General features: G+C 33.0%; 1 protein-coding gene across 12 annotated transcripts in view; it reads right to left on the bottom strand.

The window, feature by feature from the left end:
- Window positions 1-21759, bottom strand: part of LOC143151317 (uncharacterized) — a 146463-nt gene that overhangs the window by 77981 nt on the left and 46723 nt on the right. For 3 of the 12 annotated variants that reach the window (XM_076320341.1, XM_076320340.1, XM_076320346.1), the window contains one exon: window positions 2780-3331. The exons of 6 other annotated variants lie outside the window; for them this stretch is intronic. Coding sequence is in view for 2 of the 6 variants with exons in the window: in XM_076320339.1 (XP_076176454.1) it covers window positions 8803-8960 (158 nt within the window). In the remaining 4 variants the exon portion in view is untranslated. Of the gene's footprint in view, window positions 1-2779; window positions 3332-3710; window positions 3763-8802; window positions 8961-21759 lie in introns of those variants that run through there. 3 more of the 12 variants (XM_076320339.1, XM_076320345.1, XM_076320342.1) reach the window with 2 other exon arrangements.

Here is a 21759-nt window from a genome sequence, read left to right as displayed (position 1 = left end):
AATAAAAACTGTTGCAAATATTGTCTTAATTTTGGTAGGAGCTGTGATATCAATGTAAAACACGTTTTTCAGAAATACACGTTTGAAGTATGATGTACACTTTTAACATACAATAATATATTTATATCATATACTCTTAATCTAATCTTTCTAGTGACAGGCTTATGAAGAAGCCTGTCTCTTTTCATGAAATGTTCATACTAAACCTACTATAAGATAGTTTAAATCTTTTTTCTTTTTTTCTTTATTGTTCCATCATTAAATGCTCCTAATTGTATCATTGCAATTACTTACATTTTTCTTAGCGTGTTAGTTTAAAATAACATGTGGACTTTGATATATTTACTGATATTCATTGGAGTGAAATTTAGTTACAACTAATGTGTATGAATATACTTTGTTAGATTGTGAGTGTAAGTAAATCTGATGGATATTTTCTTTTGAGTCTTGTAAGAAAATCGGAATAACAATTTACAATAAGTTAATTCGTGTGGTTTTTGATACTACGATGATGAGCTTTGGAGTATTTTATAATTTCTTGTTCCATAGTTGGAATTTCTAGTTTCTTTCTTAAATCATGATTTTTTAGATACCACTGTGCCTTTAGTATTGTTTTTAAGGTAATACATTGGAGGTTTTCCATTTTATTTATATTAGATTTGGCGGCTATGTCTCAGCTTTGGAATCTGTACGTTCAAATAGATTTAATGATTCTTTTACAAATTTGTATTTTGCTACCTAAATTCAGATTAGAGTTTTTTGCTATGAGCCAGTTCATAATTCTCTTCGTAAGTTGTATTTGTTTGATTTTCTCCTGTATGTGTTTTTTTTTTCAGTTTAGTTTATTATCCAAGTAGAGTCTGAGGTATTTAATAGAGTTTATTTGGGGAATTTCTAGGCTTACAATGTTAACCTTTGGGGTTAGCTTTTTGTTGAGCATGAATGTGATATGCTCAGACGTTTTATTGGATTAATTTTTATTTTCTTGGCTTGTGTTTAGCTTGTTGGTTTACATAAATGATTTTATAAGCTAATGTTGCAATTTCTATGATTTTATTGGTGTTTATTATGTCTGTCTGATCTGCAAAGATATATATTGTATTTCTGTTTGGACTATAGTTGATGTCAGCCTTGAATAAAAAATACAGGATAAGATCAAGAACACTTCTTTGAGGCATACCAGTGTGAATTTTCTTTATGGAAAAAGTAGCATTTTTTATTTTTGTATATAATAAGTATGACATGATAACCAGATATAAGCGTTTTGATGAGAGTGGTTTTAATTTTTGTATTAATTCTGTATGCCAAACTTTGTCAACATTTATAAAGATGGCAGTGTAATATTTGCCTTCTTCCATGGAGTTGATTCTGTTTTCTCCTACTCTGTGAGTTTGTTCCACTGTGTTATGCTTTATTTCAAAAACTCAAATTGGTGATCTGAAATTTGGCACGTACTGCTTTTATTAATTTTCTATGTATTATTTTTTCTATCAATTTGTAGATGATTGGAAGAAGCAATTGGCCTGTAGGAAAATATATTAGGGGTTTTGCAAGGTTTTAATAGTAATATTATTTCCACACATTTCCAAGATTGTGCAAAATATCCAACCCAAAAAATGGGGCTTATCAGGATGGTTATGAACTTAATTACTTTACTTGGAAGTTCTTTTAGTATTTTTACCTTTATGAAATCATATCCTGGTGTTTTGTTATTTTTAATTCCTTAATGATGGCGAGAATTTCCTCCTTTTCGGTTCTTAAGTTATTTGTTGGTGATGAACTGTTATTACTATAAGTTGAGTTATTTAAATCAAATACAATCAAAAATCTGTATACTTGTTTTTTGGATCTCATTTATAATTTTATTTGTCCGTGTGGTTAACTTTGTTTTGTATTGGGGCCATTTTGTGTTCTGCCACAATTTTCTTATTTTCTTTCTGTTATTAATTAGATCTATGATGTGAGAAGGGTATTTTGTTCTGGTAATTTTTTTAATTTTATGTTTTATTGAGGTGATGTTTTCAATTGTAGTATATTAGTAAAGTTTCCAATACTGATTCAATATCCTATGTGTTGTTTAGGACAATTTTACAATATAAGTTTTTGTTTATATATTCTTTATACATAATTTAATCAATCGTACTATTTGTTAAAGTCACCTTTTTTCCCTTTTTGGTACTTTTTCAATCATAAAAAGTTGTAATCATCTGAGGATAGGTCGGTTAATTCTAGTGCTTTAATATTATATTATGTTAGTTATCACGTTTAGTATGTTCAAGATTTTGTTTGCATCTGATGGCCAGTAGGTGGTTCTTTCTAATAAATGTATCTTTAGTCGTTTGTTTATTATGTAACGATATAGGTTGTTGTCTTTCAGATTGTTTGAGCAAAAACCCCAGAATGTATGTTTCACATTGAAGTCTCCTATAGCTCTGAAGTGAGAGTGAGGGATTTTACAAATGTTTCTGTGTACTTCAATGGACATTGCTTATTTTGGGAACAGTATACTAACGAGATGTTTATGTTGTGTTTACCTAGCGTGATTTTAATTGTCATTGATTGTATTTTCTCAGATAGAAATGAACTTATTTGAGTGTGATTGATGTCATTAATATTAAGGAGTATTTCTAATTGCTCTTGAAGGTTGTATTTTGACTATGGTGTTACAAACAATTGTGGTTTCATATATTTCTCTATTATTGTTAATTTGTAATTATATTAAGAACATGGGTAGTAATATTGAAGTACTATTTTACGTTAGATTTATGGTGCTACTTACTGTATATCCCTTTTGTTACAAGTTGGTTTTAATGTAATCGATGTTTAGTTTCGGATGTAGTCCTTTGATGAAAATTTAAAATTTCCTGACCAACTGCGGTTAGTAAGTATAGTAATCTGCATTTTTTACTCTAAGCGTCCTAATTACCAGTTGGTAAACTGCAGATTTCAAGCTTGTACTTCAATTTCATTTTCTTTCACTTGCTTGAATAGGAATTCTTTTGGTCCAATTACTAATTCTAGCATTTCAATTAATGGATCTATATTAGAGGCATTAATGAATAATGGTGATTTCTTTTCCTTGTTCAAATTTGAATGTTGCAGTATCTTGAATCTATTTGACAGTTTTATGTCGTCTAGCCTCTTGGTCTTATGTTGAGTCCTGACTAATTTGACTTTCATTTCTGGTGATTCAGATTCATTGATAGGTTTTATTTTTTTACTAATTTTGGTATTTTTCACTGTTCTGTGGTAGTACTATCTAATTCTGTGTCCATGTACTAGGAGTCTACAGCAGTTTTATCATTTTGTAGTGTATCCTGGTTGTTGATTGCTGCAAGAAAATGGTCAAAATCCATGATCCTGCACTCCTGACTCCCGCTGTAGACGAGCTACTCTTAGAGATGTTTGAATCTGCACACACACACGCGCGAGCGCGTGCGCGTATATTACTATTACGGTTTAAAAGTAATTTAATAGTGCAAAAATAAACTTGGTAAATATTCGGAAATCACAGATTTCGATTACTTATATATATTGTTGTAGAGGACAAGATTTGGAATAACTTTTTTCTCTGTGTGTATATGTGGACTGTCTTAGTTTCCGGATTATTTGCAAAATTCTATCGGTACTACTATGTTAAATTGTAACTATACATGCACGTTCCTGGCAAAGTGTAAGTCAGTAAGCAAAGTTAAGCGATCGCCACTTACCTATGTTTCCATAAACTCATCAGTGGTTCACAACAATTCCTTCATAGAAACAATAGGTAAGCGGTTGCTAGATCGTTACTTAATTTGATTCTTCTTCTCGAGTCTATATAATCCAAAATGAAATTGATGTTTGTGAAGATTCTATGATTTTAAATATTCTTTTTTGAAAATCAACGTATTTAAACCTTATGTCTATCTTTGTGTGTATTTTACCCTTTTTCATAATGAAATATTAAAATATTCAGACAAAAATTGTTTATTATACACGTACTCTTTGTGTGATATTGACCCGATAAGCAAAGTAATATAAAAATTCTAAAATTGGCACCAATTGGGACTTTATGCTTATCTTATTTCAAAAACATCGGAGTTTTGACGAGAATCGTGAGAACCGTTACACACAAGGATCGTACCCCACTCCGTGCCTACCTCGTTCCACTATATGATCGAAGATTATACAGAGTAATTCATAAATGCATGTCCATATTTCAGAGGCTTAATTTACGCACTAAAATAAGTAAAAAAAACACTTATGAATATCTTATATTCTATATTCCTTATTTTTCGAATTATGAAAAATTAAAGACAATGTTCAATATGTCCACGTTATGCGTCAACACGAGCTACTTCATGCCTTAGTACAGCTTGTCCTTATCTAATGTTCTTGAATGATCTTCAGGAACTATTGAATGATGTGTCATTTCCTTCATATAGTGAGAACATTTTTAAACATCTTTCTAAATCAGTTGATAGGGGAAGATGGGCCTACCGCATGGTCATCAAAATTTTTTGTTTTGAATCCATTAGATGTTTATTTCTAGGACTATTTGAAATTTATTATATACACAACCCGAGTAAACAATGTGCAAGATCTACGAGAAAGGATGCAACTTGGGTTCAAGACAATTTAAGGAATACCGTACTGTCTACGTACGGGCCCATTTGCCTTTTCGACGATGCGGGCAAATTGTTTAAAATAACACCTGTTGTGGTATTGGTTCGATCTGGCCGAGTACTACTTCGAGTTCCGGAAGAGACAATCGACCATTGACACAATTTGTCGCGTTCGATCCTTTTCGGCCTCGGCCGTCTTTCAGGGTAGCATGGAATTGGCAGTGTCTTTAAACATGCTAGGATCCCTGTTATGGAATCTCGATTACGACACCATTTTGCGATGTTAGGCTAATATATTACACTGATGACACGTTAGTGCTAGTCGCCGAGGGGCATTGGGGGAGGGCCGGTTTCCGGGTTGGAGACGGGAAGATTAGTTTGGAGGTGGCACTGCATAAGACTGAAGTGCTGGCAATACATCCAACTCGACGAAGCTGCCACCTCTCTGATTCGGGTGGATGAGGACAGTGTCGAGTTGAAGTCCCAGATGAAATCTGGAAAGTGGATCTGGGACTGATTTTTGACAGCCACTGGCGCTTTGGAAGGTATTTTGGCTGCTTGACTCTGCGGATGGAAAGGATAATTGGTGTTTTGGACAAGCTTCTCTCCAATCTGCGAATTATCGGGTTCAACGCTTCTAGACGGGAATGGTCCATTTGGTAGCCCTATATAAAACCCGCGTTTGAGCGGACGACCGAGCCACTTCCCGGTGCAGCCTGACATTGGTACGCCGGGTCCACAGGCGGTTGGCTAAAGATCGCCCGCGGTTATAGGATCTTGTTCTATGACTCTAGGACTACTCTTTTGGGGCTTCCCCCGCTGCTCGCGAGTTTCTATGATGCTTATCTATAATAGCTGTTGCAAGTTGCACAAGCAGGGTGAGGTCCTATCAGGATGTAAGGTTGAAATCCTCAAGCGCCAAGCTCAGCAGTCTCTGTTGTTGCAGTGGTCACTGTTACCCAGTGAAGTGTTGGAGCTGTTCGACCACTTTTTTCAGAGTGACGCACTACCTACACGGTACAGGAAAAGTAATGACGACGGTCTGCTGGTATTTCCTCGGCAACCAGAACAAACCGTGGAGAGAAACTAGATGGTTGTGGACTCTTTCTGTGAACATGTAATGTTACAGTGAACTGCGGAGTGGTAGTACGAGCTTACTAATAGGGGTCGCGAAAGCTCCTTCTGGCCGATTATCTCACGCCTCTCATCCTCTTGGAGGACGAGTAGGCTCGATAATGAACTAGGCGCTCCCTTCACACACACAGTTTATTTGAAGGGGGAAGGGAAATACGAATATAAGATAAAGACGGCCTCTTGGATAGAAAGACGGCGGGGCAGCATAACCTTGCTCTAACGACGTGCCGTAATATAGAAAAAGGCGGGATAAACGATCTCTCATCGTTTCAAACAAGGCGCACGCGGAAACCGCACCGTAGAGAAAGAGGGCACCGGATTGTCTGTTCGTCCCTACGAGTGTGTTACCGAGTAACTAACACTCCAAAGGATCGAGGAAGTCTTTCGAAGATTTCCCCTACTTAAGAAAAGAAAAAAAGAACGTGTCTTTCATTACCTCGCACCATGTAGTAAAGTCGGGGATACAACGTTTATACATTATAATTTTAATCTATAAGCCACCTCCTGATCCAGCATAACACTACTGCGTTGGATTACTTCAACCACCACCGTTACGAGTCTGCCCATAAATACAGGATTGTGAACTACGAGGCGGTGGCCGTCCTGCCGGGGCTTCGTTCGCTGAATCTGCTCGCGAGCTTGCACGCAGCTTAATATTACAATAGGTGCTACAAGTTCTGCGAGCAGAGAGTAGTCCTGATAGTATAAGAGATAGAAGCCCTCAAATTCTAGACCCAGCAGGTGCAGTAGTGGCTGCGTGTATATGTGGCTACGCTGACGTTCATTCCATCTCTATCTTTCCAGGACACAACGGAGAAACCACCGATAATTATGTGGCTCCCTTAAAACAACGAAACCGGAGCAGAGTAATCCTGCATCGGCGCAGAACGTTCTGATTCTGTGATCGGGGGTGATGGTGGCATTGTGACAAGTCAGAGGGGCGTCCCGACACCGTAATACGAAGACAGGAATGGTTTGCAGTTCCAGGAGTTTCTCCGAAATTATACGAGTATGGTTACCGTGGAGGTTTTACCGGGTAGGCTCTATACTCGGAAATTCTGGTACGGGTACTTTCACACTAACCTCGATCCCACTTGAAGGGATTGGGGAATCTTTAGAAGATTACTTTCGCGGAAAAGAAGGAATATCCCGATCATCGATGTACAATGTGAACAATTGGGGCTATATACGGCTTCATTTACGGATACGAGATGCCCACAATCATGTTTTAAACTGGGATTTTGTGTACGCATTGGACTATACAGCTGGATGTATGCGGTTGAACGCTTTCGACTAAACGCAGAGTCCACTCGCAAAAATTTCCTATGAGCGGTAGACACTTGTATACCACTAGATTGGAAGAGCGTGTTTTTTTTTAAACAAAAAGAGCGACAGTTCTTTTCGAACTGTCTGACAATTGCCTGCTTCAGTAGCAATTACGACGGCACAACGATCAATATTGTACAGTATTATTTCATTATAGGTCGTCATTCGCGTTCCGTTGTACGTAAATAGTCTGCCTATCCCCTCCACTGTTTTTGTAGTTGCTGAGGTGAGTGCGACAGACTGCGACTAACCAAGAGGGTACATAACGGCGGTAAATCATAAAGTTCGCTTGAGTTTTTAACTACTTTAATAACTAATCTTATATTGTGATTATCTTTAAATTTCGTTAATCAGCTCCTATTAGCATTAAATTAAGACGGTATTCCAATTTCATTTCCTACTTTTAATACTTTCTTCTATAATAATAAACCCGCTATTTTAAAACCATGTCTGAAGGTAGTTTTCCAAATCCTCAAAACTACATGTCCTTCTTTTTTTCAATTTTAATTCGCGGACTTCTTTAGCTTTATAGCTTCTTAATTTATTTTTCTCATTTTGAATGTGTCGAAATGTTTTTATACAGATTTAATACTGCTCTGTTAAATTGAGAATAGTTTTTCCCACCGCGTTCAACTTGTTGAAAATTTCAATCTTCCTTTCTATCGTTAATGATATTTAACTATAATAAAACATGCAATTGCAGTAATAATTGTAATAGTATAATTTCTTAAAATTTAAATAACCTTTCTTTTAAAGGAAACGATACTTATTTTTTTTGTATTTCTATAAAATTGATGTCGTTGAAACTCGAGCGATCCTTTATGTTTTACCGTCGTCATGTGCCATTTCGCTCACTTGCAGTCTGTTACCCCAACTGGTCGACCTATAACGAAATAATACTATCAATTTTTAACACGAACCGAAATATGCTTTCGTTATTATTAATAGAAGAAGATAATAAGGAAATTCTTTCAACACTTTCAACAAAAAGAAAGAGAGAACAACCGAAGAATATCTACAAAAATCGTGATAGAGAGGACTATTCCAAAATATTAATCTATTAAATAGAAAACAAGTACATTTGCAAACATAATCGGTAACAGTTTAAAAAAAATATTGTTTAGGAGAATGAAAGATTTGATTTCACTGGAAGATAAATTAATGTTTCAAAAATAGTTTTTATTTTTTAATAATATAATTTACTTACAATTGTATAAAATTAAATGAATTCTTTTGTGATAATCTTATTTCTAATTTAGTAATTACATGAAATATTTTATATTTTTCTTCTGCAATTAAATTCGGTGTAAATGTTTTCACCGTTTTGACCATGCTCCTAAAAAAAAGTAAAAACTGAATCACAATCTTCTACTATCGGTTTATTAATATTTCCCATTACTTTCTTTCATTTAAGAGCTCGTTTCTCTAGTTTTTCAAAACTTGTATCAATATTGTAGTTTTGTCTTTCCATTCATTGTACTCTTTAGTGGATACAATCTTCTTTTATTCGAAGGTAAAATGTTAGATGAAATGTCGATTTCTGTAACGGAGTTTGTTGGTGTTTCTGTAGATGATGTATCTATTGTTGATACGTTTATAGATAATGTGTCTATTGATATGTTGTCCTACATCGTTGTTACTTCTAATTTCCCAATTACTTCATATTCCTCCGAGTGCTATAAAATTAATTCAAAATATTTTTTTGCTTATTGAAACTACTGCCTGAACAATTACTTACCTTCTTTCGAAAAACAGATTATTTAAAAAAGTTAGTTGCTCCAATAATAGCCATTTTGATCTGGGGTTTGTGGCCGATCCTATTCCACATTTATTAACACGCTTTATTTCCATAAACGAATCTTTGATATCCCACCATTTCTTTTTTACAATCAGCAGCTGAAATAAATAGATAATATATTTTTTATAGATTTCTTGCTACTGGAGAAACATTTAGATCATTTGCATTTATAATACCTTATGGATATATGTGTCATCGTAAAGATACGTACTTCACGAGTTATGCAAATTAGCTCCGATATTTTTATTTCGACCTAGAGTTTTAGGTTTTGAAAAATTATAAGCGACTTGATGAAAAAATGGAATTTCTACATAGCGTGTTAACAAAATAGTGGATTATTGTACTTTAATTGTACAAATTATTTCTCTATAGTATTGTTAGTTCTAGTTGATGAAAAATACAACTTTATTATTATGGTGAAAAAGGAGATATTGGTATTTTCGAAAAATTAATTATGGGGCATCATACTCATTCGAGAAAATTCCATTTTCCTATTGAAAAATTACTTCCAGAATCGATTATAATAGTACCTCGCGTAATTGTAGATAACGAAACATTTAGACTTATCAATCATGTGAAGAAGACATAACGAAAAAATAAAGTCACAAAAGATGTCACAAAAGCAATTTTTAATTATTAATATGTTGCGTGACGAATATATTAATAATAATATCTCTGAATAGTGCAATCTTAAAACAAGAATTTCTATAAATATTTTAACTATCGTTAGAGTAGGAAATTTCGGAAATATAGAGGGTTTTGAGATACGCGATAAATTTTGACATTATTTTAATACATCACCGAATTTAATACAATAGTAAGAAGACTATCTAAAGAAATGTAACAACATAAGCTTTTATAAGTATGAATTCAAAGATTACTTACCATCTTTATCATTGAAAGTTATAATGCACATATATCAAAAAACGAAATATAATTAAGAAGTACTTACAGGTTCTTTGTAATATTTTTGATACATCTTTCTATATATTTTTTTCTCACCACATAATTTTTATAATTATTATTACTAGAATCGTAGAACTGATGATGACTAATTCACAACGGATTCTAATATTAAATGTTTGTCCTCTTTGAAAAAAGAAGAGTAATTCAAGTAAGAGAAACGTACTTTCACATTATATCGGTTTAAATACGTCTGGATGCGTATGTTCAAGTGCAATGTCAGACGCGCATAGGAAATCTTATATTTTCTTGGTTATTATAGATACAACGAGATGCACATAAAAAAACATGTGCCGTTCATAGTATATACTGATTACGTATTAATTAACTAATATATGTATTGATTCCTTCTTTTACACCACACGCTTTAAAATACATGGGATAAATATAATACGATAACTGGGCGTGCACTTTGTATTCAAAGTGAACTTATTGGTATTATTTTGAGAAAAATTTAAGTTATTTAATCAATCATGTAGCTTGTTACATTCAATTGTTTAGTTATTTATTCATATTTTAAATATTTCGAACTTGCTTTTTTAGATCCTCCTGAATAATAACATCATTTTATAATATAACAAGAATAAGTGGGAAAAATTCATAATAGCATGTCCATCCTTCAGGGGGTGAATCTACAGACTGTATAGGTAAAGAAAACGTCATGATCATATGTCCTACGTACCATACTTTTTGAGATATAAAGAATTAAAGAAAATGTTCGAAGTATCCGCCTTGTGCCTGATCCTTTTACAGAAAAACATATTTTAAGACCTCCTAATCATATTTTAACTAGTAAACAAAAATTTGGAAAACTTGCCGAAAAGGTGTGTCTTCACTGATTTTGATGATTCTGAAATGTATTATATAAAGCGATATTTTGAAAAATTTTTTTCTTTAGAAAAATTGGCAGTTGACTTCAATTTTCAAGACGTTTGTAAATAAATATTGCTACTACTCTCACCCACCTACTGTTTCTATAATATTATATAAATATGTATCGTCTTCGTTGACTTGAAGTCTCGTGGGACGGCACAGAGGCAAAGAGGGATCGGACCGCCCATCCCCACCCAAGCTGCACATTCTGAGCCTAAGCCACGGTCTCTGCCATAGTAGTAGGAATAGATTTTAATTGCGTGCTTATTTCAATATGCATATGTATATAAAGCTTGAAGACTATAAACTATTGAGGTTTCGTTTATGCTTATATTTAATGCATAAAACGTCTGTTTTACCTTACAAGAGTTATTTAATATAAAAAAGAATATTATGTAATATTAACAATTTTTCTATAGGTGGAGTAATAAAGATGGTTTTGAAATAATTAATTTTCCTTAATGGAATCAAATATTTTGTATGACACAATCTGACTTAACTGTAGTCATTTTCTACGAAAAAGTATTAAGCCATGTTTCTCAAGAGAACAATGTTCGAAAAGTATTAAAATTTAACATTACTATTACCGCACATAAGAAATACAGGGCGAAAAGAATAATAAAAGGCAGAAAATTAAGTTTTTTCTTAAAGAAAAGTATACTTCTTTTTAAGAAAGCAATATATATATTTTATCTATACATTAAGACATGGAAGCTATTATAATATTTATCAAGAAAAATTTGTTTATATCTAAATTTGTAGCTGACCAGAAACTGATTAACATTTGTTTGAAACACTTTTTCATATTATACATATATAACTTCTTTTAAAATGAATGAACATTCATTTTTATTTATTTCTAAATTAAATTTTTATTAAATTATTTTTATTTTTGAAAAGAATTTTAGTGCGCCCTATCCACAAGCTAAATGACACTTTTTAGATTCTTAGCGATCGGACTGCATAGTAGTAGATATCAGAGAATATTTGGAAATTTAAAAAATACAGAAAATTATAGACATAGGATTGTCTTATAAATATCTTTAATACAGAGATTCGGCTAGAAAAATATCAAATTTAATTTTAATTTGTAACATGATTATTATACAGTATTAAACACTATTAAACAATGAAAACTAATTTTTGTTATTCAGGAAATTTCCAATATCCTTACTTGTGTTATACCATTTCTAAATGCAGAAAGAGTGACTGACTTTAGGTATCGATACAGAACCCTACACCCTTAAAGATAAGAGATCTTTCTCATTATGATCATCAACGGTAGGAAGCGACAGTGTATGCCCATAAAGAAATTTAAAGAAGGCAGTAGCAGGTACACTTCTGTTTCTTGACGTTAAATAAACAATGATTCCTTGCAGCTTGCAATGCTCAAAGAAACATTGTTGGGCGAATTGAATTGTTTTATTCTCATTTTCCTCTTTAAAGACTTAATAGTGTATACTTTAGTAAAAATTGTAGTAACAACTTTTAGAAAAAATTAATGTACAGGTGAAATATGTGATAAAAAAGGCAGTAAAAAATCGGTAAATAAATCCGGTAAGCTCCAGTTCTTAAAACTTTTTCAAATTCATTAACCAGGCATCCCAAATATGTTGTGCTCGAGGGCAGAACAATATTTAATATTCTGAGTTTATGTCTACGCCAATGTCATTCACTGTTATTGTATCTCATTCTATCGCATTTTGTTTCGCTTGCTCTCTTTGTTACGTGATGAACAGGAGACGTGATCGACTTAACTAAATAGTAACCAAGAATCTGAAAAGTGGAAGGTTTCCTTCATCTTCTTATTTGCCAATAGTATAGGGTGCGTTCTAGAAATTCTCTGTTTATGACGCTCGTAATTAGCTACTGAGGCAACGATGGGAAAGCTATGTAACCATACTTGGAAGAAAGTCCGAAATAATTGTGTTTCCTCTTCGCGAGGTTCAGAGTAACATAAATCAGATCTTCGCTTCGAACGTTCGAATTTCACATTTCTTGAAAACCATGCTAAATCCAGCCAGGTTACTAGTATGCATTGCATATTTGATTTCTACTTTATTCACTATTCATATATTTAGTTTTGTAGAATTTTTATTATTATTGATTTAATATTTAAATTGTAAAGAATTGATAAATCGCTCATAGAATCATTCCACAATATATTAATAATAATTTTCTGTAGTTTATTAACTGTAAATTCTGTAGTAATATTAACTATGAAGTCTAAAGATTACTACATAATTGCAGCAAAACTTTATGTATCTCTATATCTGTGGTATTACATGTTACCCATAGTACATAAAGTATTAATTCATAAACCCACTATGACAAAAAATAATATTATACCTATAGCGTGATTTACAGACAAGGTATTAGAGTTGTGTCATAGAATATGCAAATTATTTCGAAGAAGTTATAAGCAAAAGATTTCCAGAAAGAAAACCAATGAAGATATTTTTAATAAATTATTGCTACATACCAATTCACCAATAACACTTTTGGACACAATTTAAAAAAAATGAAGAAACAGATTTCTGTCGAAATTTTAAAAGTATTTTGTGGCAGTGAAAATATAAATGTACAATATGTAATCCTTCTCTGTAATCAGTAAAATAGCATTTTCCATTTTAAAGTCTACAGTCATTAATTTCAATTTTAATTACAATAAGATTATTATTTTTATCTGACCCTGTACTTGAAATTTTACTTTTAGATTTATATTTACATTTTTGATCCCTGTTCAAAATACTCTGTTTTTGACTTAGCAAAAACAAAAAGCAGTTTATAGTTAGTTTAATTTGAAAAAAAGCATGGGCTTAATTTATAACATTCTTAGGTGTCTATTACTTTTCTTTCTGATGCCATTCAGCTCGAGCTGTTATTTCTATTCTCAACCATCTGATATGGTTTGGATATTCTATATCCAAAAAATATAGAATTTCACAACGGTTATTTAATTTGGTCACTTGATCGTGCTTAAAACTAGGTGGTGTGTGGGTGAATGTTGGCTAACCATTGAAATTGATTAAGTTTAATCTTTTAGTTCAGTCGTCATGAAGGTATAGGTACACTGTTTGTTTATCGCTACGAAGTGTTTATAGAAACAGTGTATTGATAGTCAACAGTTAATCGACACCACACACGACACTATAGCAACATTTAACAGCACATATTTCATTCAATCTAAATAGAAAAACAATTTAAAGGGAGAACTAATTTGTCGTAAAAGTAGATTAATAATAATATCAACACATCAAAAGTGAATTGTTAGATTTGACGAAGCTTTTCGCTAACTTAAAAATTGAAAAATCTAGCTTCAACCATTGCTCTAATTAACGCTTGAAAGCTATTCGAAGCTGTCGATTAAAGTTACAGTTGTACTTCCAGTTGAGAGTCTTATTCAATGGGAAAGTTAAATAATGTTTGCCAAAGATTATTTAAAGAATCGAATAAAGTTATGAATTTACCGTAATTTTATAATTTTATTCGATTCTTTATTCGATTGGCATACAATTTTCTGGTGAGGAGCGGAGAAAGGATAGGCGTAAATATAAAATTTTAGCTTCGGTTATTTAATATTTTCCGATGTATCGGTGAAAAACTTTCGGTATTATACATTGAAATCTCCCTCTACAGATGATAATATGATTGTTTTCATTATTGTAGCGGTCATCGCCGACTGTCGAGTAATCGATGCAATAGGAATATTGGCCTCATAAGGGAACATATTCAAGTGACAGATGCCAATTTTAATTAGATTTATAGGGTAGATAATTTTTAAAAAAATATTGACACATATTTGAAACAGTCTGAAAACAGTCCTCAAAGTTGGGGGTCGAAAACATATTTTTGGAAATATCGAAGGATCTAATGTCTGAAACAAAATTTTGTTTTCAAATGCAAAAGCCAACTAACAAATAAATTTGTAAAAAGAATAATTTGTTTAACCAATTTTCTTGTAACTTTATACGTGTAAAGTATGAACAAAAATAAATAATACGTGTTTTTGGAATTTGTTGTGTCTATATACCATATATATATATATATATATATATATATATATATACCGTATACATATCAGTAGGTATTTATGAAACGCGGTCAGAGCATTGCTTTCAGGTAATTTTACGACATTACAACCCAAATTGTGTTCAACTATCTCATGATCGAAAAATCTTCATTTGGAATACAAGTAACAGTCTATGGATAACACAGGGAATAATTAACGCTGTGGTTGAAGTTAAAAAACGTTCTCTATTTGTGGCATCGCAGAGTGCAGATCAATGTTACTCGTACAACGTTCGGCAATCGACTCGCTGAGTTCGTTGGAAGGTTTGACTGTTCTCAGAATGAAGTTTCATATGTTTCGTTTGCTGAGAACAGCCATTGATATCGACGAGCGACCCGTCCGCTGTAAATTTTCGTTGTATTTCGACACTTAAGGATCTATATACGTGGTGCATTTAAAAAGTTTCCGGACTTTTGATTGTAAAGTGCGTTGGTAGCGTAGTAAAAATATGAAAATCGCAGCATGTTACCTTTCATTGTTTAGCTATATGCGTGTCAAATTTTGTAATAATCGGTTACATAGTTGTGGAGTAAGTGATAGTTCTATAAATTCCGATTTTACGTTTCGGCGATTCTTAGAAATGAGTGATTTTCACGAACAGAGAACATGTATAATACTCTGTTTTAATCTGAAGAAAAATGCTTCAAAGTACATTCAGTGATACTTGCATGAGCCGTTCACAGATTTATAAATGGTATGGGAATTTTAAGAATGGTCGAATCTCTGTTGAAAATGATCCAAGAGTGGAAAGGCTGTTAACCTCTACTACCGATAAAAAGAACAAAAGAATGAAATCCTTTCTCCAACGAAACTGTCGAATCTCAATTAAAGAGATGTCAGAAGAAATAGGGATGTCAATGACTTCGTATCAGATTATCGAGACGATCATTATTGAGAGTCTAGGATAGAAAAGTGGTCTCAAAGTTCATACCGAGAATATTGATGGCCGAGCGAGAGCAAAACAGAAAACATATTATCGAGGAATTGTTGCAACGAACAGGAACAGTTGAAAAGTTTTTAAAAAAGATAATCAAGGAAGATGAAACACTTGGGTTTATGAATACGATGTATAGACTAAACTACAATCAACCCAGTAGGTAAAAAAAAGGATCCCAGACTGAAGAAAGCACGTATGAGACGATGAATCTAGCTATGCTTATACAAATGCTTATCGGTTTTTTTTTTACTACAGAATTATTGTTTACTATGAATATATTTCACATGGCACCACTGTGAACGCAATGTTTATAAAACCACCAGATTTATAGAAAGAAAGGTTGTGGCTGTTGCACCATGACAATACACGTCCTCATACAGCGTTACTCAAGAGTTTTTGACACGAAATTTAATGCCTGCCGTTCCACAGGCACCTTATTTGCTAGATTTGCTCCAGCAAACTTTTTTCTTTTCCCTCGTTTTAAACGGGCATTAAAAGGACGACGTTTTGATAACTGACAGGACATAATTGGAAAATCGCAGGAAGAACTAAAGAGAATTCCGCAATCAGCTTATGAAGAAGCTTTCACAAGTTGGAAAATACGATTCGACAAATGCATTCGTGTAGCAGGAGCCTATTTTGAAGGTAACAAATTGTAAATGACATTAAACATTCGAATAAACGATATATATAAAAAAACAGTCTGGTAATTTTCTGAACACATTTTGTATGTTGCACGGGCCGCTATAAACTATATGGTACCTTTACCTTGAACTTAAAATTTTCCACGTTTCAAAATATTTAAGAGCTCTAAAATAAGCTGGTGGCGACTGCCACACTGAAGTTTTATGGCGGCGTTTTATACAATTCTGAGGAAAAAGTACATGTTTTAGGTAACTTTGATTGGTAAATGCAGTTGAAGAGAGTATAAGCTGACTAGCACATTTCGAAATACGTAAACGATGGGTACCCTGCATTAGATACTTTTACCTGGCTGTATTAATTGGGATTGGTACTTTGTATTTGGTGCTCTCGCACGCTGAAGAAATAGATAACAGTGTTATTATTCGATTAGATATATGTAATTTCTTATCATAAAAGATTACTCTTCATGTTAAAAAAAAAAAAAAAACAAGATACACATATTAAGTAGTATCTTAAAAATAATTTAAAGAAGGAAGATAGTTTTTACACATGAAAATACTGTCTTTAAAATTTCTAGCTTTAAACGAATATATTATTTAACATTTGTACAGTATTTTATTAATTCTTTCATTTTTGAGGTTGCTGGACATGTAGAAGGGAATAAGAGTTCGGTAGATATCGATAGTAGGAAGATGAATTTTTGACAGAAGATGTCAAACTACATCTAGGAAGATGAATGTCACCTGATTTTTTATCCCGAACCACTGTGCGACGCTGTGGCAACAGTCACATGACTGCCGATCAGGGACGAATTTATAGTAAGTTTTCACTGAGGACCCTCGAATGTAACTTACAGTTGACTTTTAATCCTTGAAGTATTATCCGTCCACGAGAAGAAGGCACAACGTGTTTACATCCTCGCTTCGCCCGTAATCCGTTTTCGCTCGTATAATCGCAAGCAAGAATCACCATTGTCCGAAGATGGCGATGAAAATCAACTGCGATCGTAGCAAGACCGAGTAACAGACAATATTGCGTCATGGGCGTAGCCTTCCAATCAAATGTTAGCTACTAAAAAATAAAATGATTTCGATCCTATTTAAATACTATCACTGATTCTATAAGTTTCTCGTAATGAAAAAGTGAGTTTAATTTTATATTTATAATAATCATTAATACTTGAAAATTATTTATAACGAAAAGAACTAATTTGTATTTATTAAAAATAAGAATCTAGATAAATTCTATATAATTACAATTTGCACAAAAACAAATCATGTTAAAATGAAAACAAGCATAGCTTTGATGTTTTCTTACATTACAAATCATAAGTGTTATACTGGTTTTAATACTAATATGCCTTGTTTTTGTGTAGATTATAATTATATAGAGTTTATCTTGATAGAAATAAGTATAAGCAGATTTATGTTATTTTTAATAAATACAAATTAGTTCAATTCGCTATAAATAATTTTCAAAATATTAATGATTATTACGCATATTAAATTGTATTCACTTTTAATTACAAGCAACTTATCGAATCACCATTAATACCTAAACCGTAAGCAAATTATTCTATTTATAAATAATTGACGCTTTATTGGGTGCCTACTCCGATGCACCTACTTCGAATTCGTTTTCACTCGGACTTAGAATCACCGTCGTCGGTCTTCGTCACCGTCTTTGGCCAACGGCGATTTTTGTAATAAACGTACGTCTGAATTTTTTAGAGTTTAAATGTGTCGTCAATGGTTATAAGGTAGAAATATTACATATACAGAAGACATGCTAAACATAGGGTCGATGCAAATCGGTAAATAACAAAAGGTAAATAATGTTTATACAGTTGATGAAATTGCAAAAATAAAAAATATAACTATACGAAAGTTATTAATTCGGTTTTATCACTGCAAGCTGAAACCGATAAAGTTGATATGGACACAAAAATTATGTAGCAACAAGAAATATTCATTTCACATTTGCCCGTATAAAAAATTTATTTCACGAGGCAATAAATACAGTAGCAGTTGATGTTATCCTAAGAAGTATATAAATCATATTATCGCTAAAGTGGAAAATAAATTTTGGGAATTAGATGGTACTATCGAAAATACTTCCGAATCATTAATTATAAATGTAATTTATTATAAATAATTTTGATACTTCAGATTCAGATACGAGTTAAATTTTATGTAATTTTAAATGTACAATCAATAAACTGAATACTTTTGTGTGTGTGTGTGCGCGCGCGCGTTCGAACTCTTATTTCTTTCATTATTTGTATATATTTATATTATCAACGAATATTCCCACAGTAATGTTTCTTCTTTCTAAATATTTAAGGTTACCTAAAATTCTGTGCCGGCTCTAGTCTAGTCTCGCGTCGATCACATACAGTATCTTTTGCCTCGTCTAATTGGACGGAGTATAGATTTATTAAGTGAAGAAGACAACGGGTTCATGATATTGATTTCAGATGGTGGGCAATGTATGAAAATTAGTCAATTAATTTACAGGAATTTCGAAGCACCTAGTAATTGATTTTTGAAATTTAAAAACACACATAAGTTTCCAGAAAGACCATTAAATTAAAGGCGAAAAGGATACATGTGCTATTTTTCAATCCTCGTCGACGATTACTCACAGCTATATTGCACAACACACTGTTTCAGCTAATGGAACCTTGATTTCGCCCCGTTTCATCATTTTGAAAGAAGCAAATGGACAATTAGGTCCATGTGTACAATAGCGAATATTCACGGCATCGAATATCCACATCAAGGCTTCGAAATTGGGTAAACTGACGAAGGAGTTATTTAGGACGTGACTATCATGTATTTACTTTCCGAATGCTCCAGAAAATTCAATTCTCCTTTTAGATTCATGGTGTGATTACAACGAGGAGACCATCTAAGCTGCAATGCCACAAGATAAACAATTACGAATATTAACAAGTCCAGAAAATATCATACCAATGGTTCAACCACTTGATGTTTTCAGATTTAGAGTTTGGACAAATTTTACCAGAAAGATATCAGATTTTTGCAATTTTAGAAGGGATTTGATCGATATGTTAATAAAAGTTCTAATAATATTATGTATTTGATTTTATAAATTACACTTAAACTAAATTTTTCTTTTCTACTCTCACTTGTTACGCACTCTTTTACATTCACCGGTCTCTCAAAAACTACTCTCAATGCACTTTCCCGCTCACACAATATTGTCAACTCTTGATACACAAAAATCACACATTTGTTGCTAACTCATTCTTTCCACACTTGCCGTATCAATAAAAACTATTACACAATTTGCTCCTTGTTTTTATTGACATAACACTTTCATTAAGTTTTTCACATTTTTTAATAAACACAAACCACTGAATGATTTAGTCAAATAATCGGTATTCATTTCTTCAGTCACTACATGTAAAATTTTCAATTTTTCAGTTTTTACAGCATCTTTCATATAATAACATTTTCTATTTAATAGCGTTGATTTGGTTTTGTAATTTTCTCCATTCACCGCATTTAATTTATTACACAGCACAAGCTTCCTCACTTCCTTTTCCATTCCAATCTCAAGTTTCAATCTATTCACCCGCATAACTTTTTTTTACTCCTCCTATCAACATCAAAAAAAAAAAAAAAAAAACATAAATCCTCCTCTGACTGGTGCAATTTTTCTTTGATTAACACATCGGTAAGGTATTCGTTTCAATGCTTTCCCAACTGTTTCGATCCGTGCACACTCTCTTTTAGTCTACACACGTAATCTCTCTTATCCTCAGAACCCTTTGGTAATTCTACATATAATTCCTCTTTCAGATTTCTATGCAAAAATGCAATTTTTACGTCATAAATTTTCATCCGCTTTTGTTTCCCAGCGCTTATACCGAACAGGAGCCTCATTGTTTGTTCTGATTCCTGGAATAAAAGTTTCAAAATATTTAAACCCTGATCTCTGTACACATACAATATTGACTAAACGTGCCTTAAATTTTCTATTTCTTATATTTAGATTCTCCTTCATGTTGAAAACTATTTGCTATCTATTACCTTTTTATCTTTGGGACGAAGGATAATTTTCCATATACCATGTTTATCCATGGATTCCATGGCTTTTCTCCAATTTTTCCAATTGTTGTCAACATTGCCCATTATTTATTCTTTATTCTGTCTGATCATATTTCATCTTGTTTTACTTATTAATATTCTTGTTTATATCTGACATGTTTCCTTCGTCGCATGCTGATGCGACAGTAGCTGTATTGTCTCTTTCGGTCAATTATTTCATTGTTTTTCTCAACCTCATTCTCATGTTGTTCAGCAATTTCACCAAAGTCTCCTTCTAAATCACCGTAACTGTTCTCAATTTCTTCATCCCGATTTTTTCTTCTTCTTTCCAACGGGTGGAGAGAAGAAAAGAAATGGTTTGCCTCCTCAGTTGTGTATTCATATACAAATCCAATAATTTCTGATTCATTATTTCTTTTATATCCTTTTTCTTCCACACTCTTTACTAGTGTAGTGTCGGATTTTCCGCGTCCGCTTGGGCCTGTTTCGAGCGCAGGACTAAAAAGATAGCGCGTGCGGTCGGACTTGAGTTAAGTTAAACATTGGGCGCCGATCGGTCCGCTAGCTTTCCTGGAAGGCACGAGTATCCTTTACAGGGGGTCTTGCGCGAAGACCGAGCGTGAGAATGCATGGGGATGAAAGGGAATACATGTGGTTCGGAGAAAGTGAAGAGTGTCTGGAAAAGACGAACGATTGGGATGGCCGAACGTGACCGAATGTCTGAAGTGAGAAAGACTGAGGATTGGAATGAAAGAGAATGAATGGGAATGACTATATAGAATGCGAGAAGAACGTTAAGGAACAGTAACACACAGTATGACGCCGAGAGTATGTCCGAAGAGTGTGTCGCGGACAGTATGACTGAAAAGACAATAAGACGAGACAATTAAAAGACGCAGCAAGCGAAACTAACCACCGACACTATGTCTAACACTATTATCACTGTAACTTATAATAAATATATATATATATATATATATATATATATATATATATATATATCCATACACCACGCACGAGTACAACAGTTATTTGGGGACTCGTACGGGGATCAATCACTCAAGATCTCTTCTCAAGTGATTTGAAGCGAGAAAGAAACAACAATGGATGTGCTCCATTCATTATTTCATTGAATTTTGTCATATTTATTCCGCACCTAGAATTTTTCTGGTAAATATATGTTGCATATACTATTTGATACGTACCCTAAAAATATTCCTTTGTTGGTTTTTGGGTCAAATCTATGTACTATACCCTTTTATTCGCATTTATGACATCCAACTTTGAAGGATCCATACCTCTTTGTATGGATGATAGTCGATAAGAACAAA

Source organism: Ptiloglossa arizonensis, chromosome 9, assembly GCF_051014685.1.
Source record: "Ptiloglossa arizonensis isolate GNS036 chromosome 9, iyPtiAriz1_principal, whole genome shotgun sequence".
In the NCBI taxonomy this organism is placed as follows: domain Eukaryota; kingdom Metazoa; phylum Arthropoda; class Insecta; order Hymenoptera; family Colletidae; genus Ptiloglossa; species Ptiloglossa arizonensis.
This window is presented reverse-complemented; position numbering and strand designations above follow the sequence as displayed.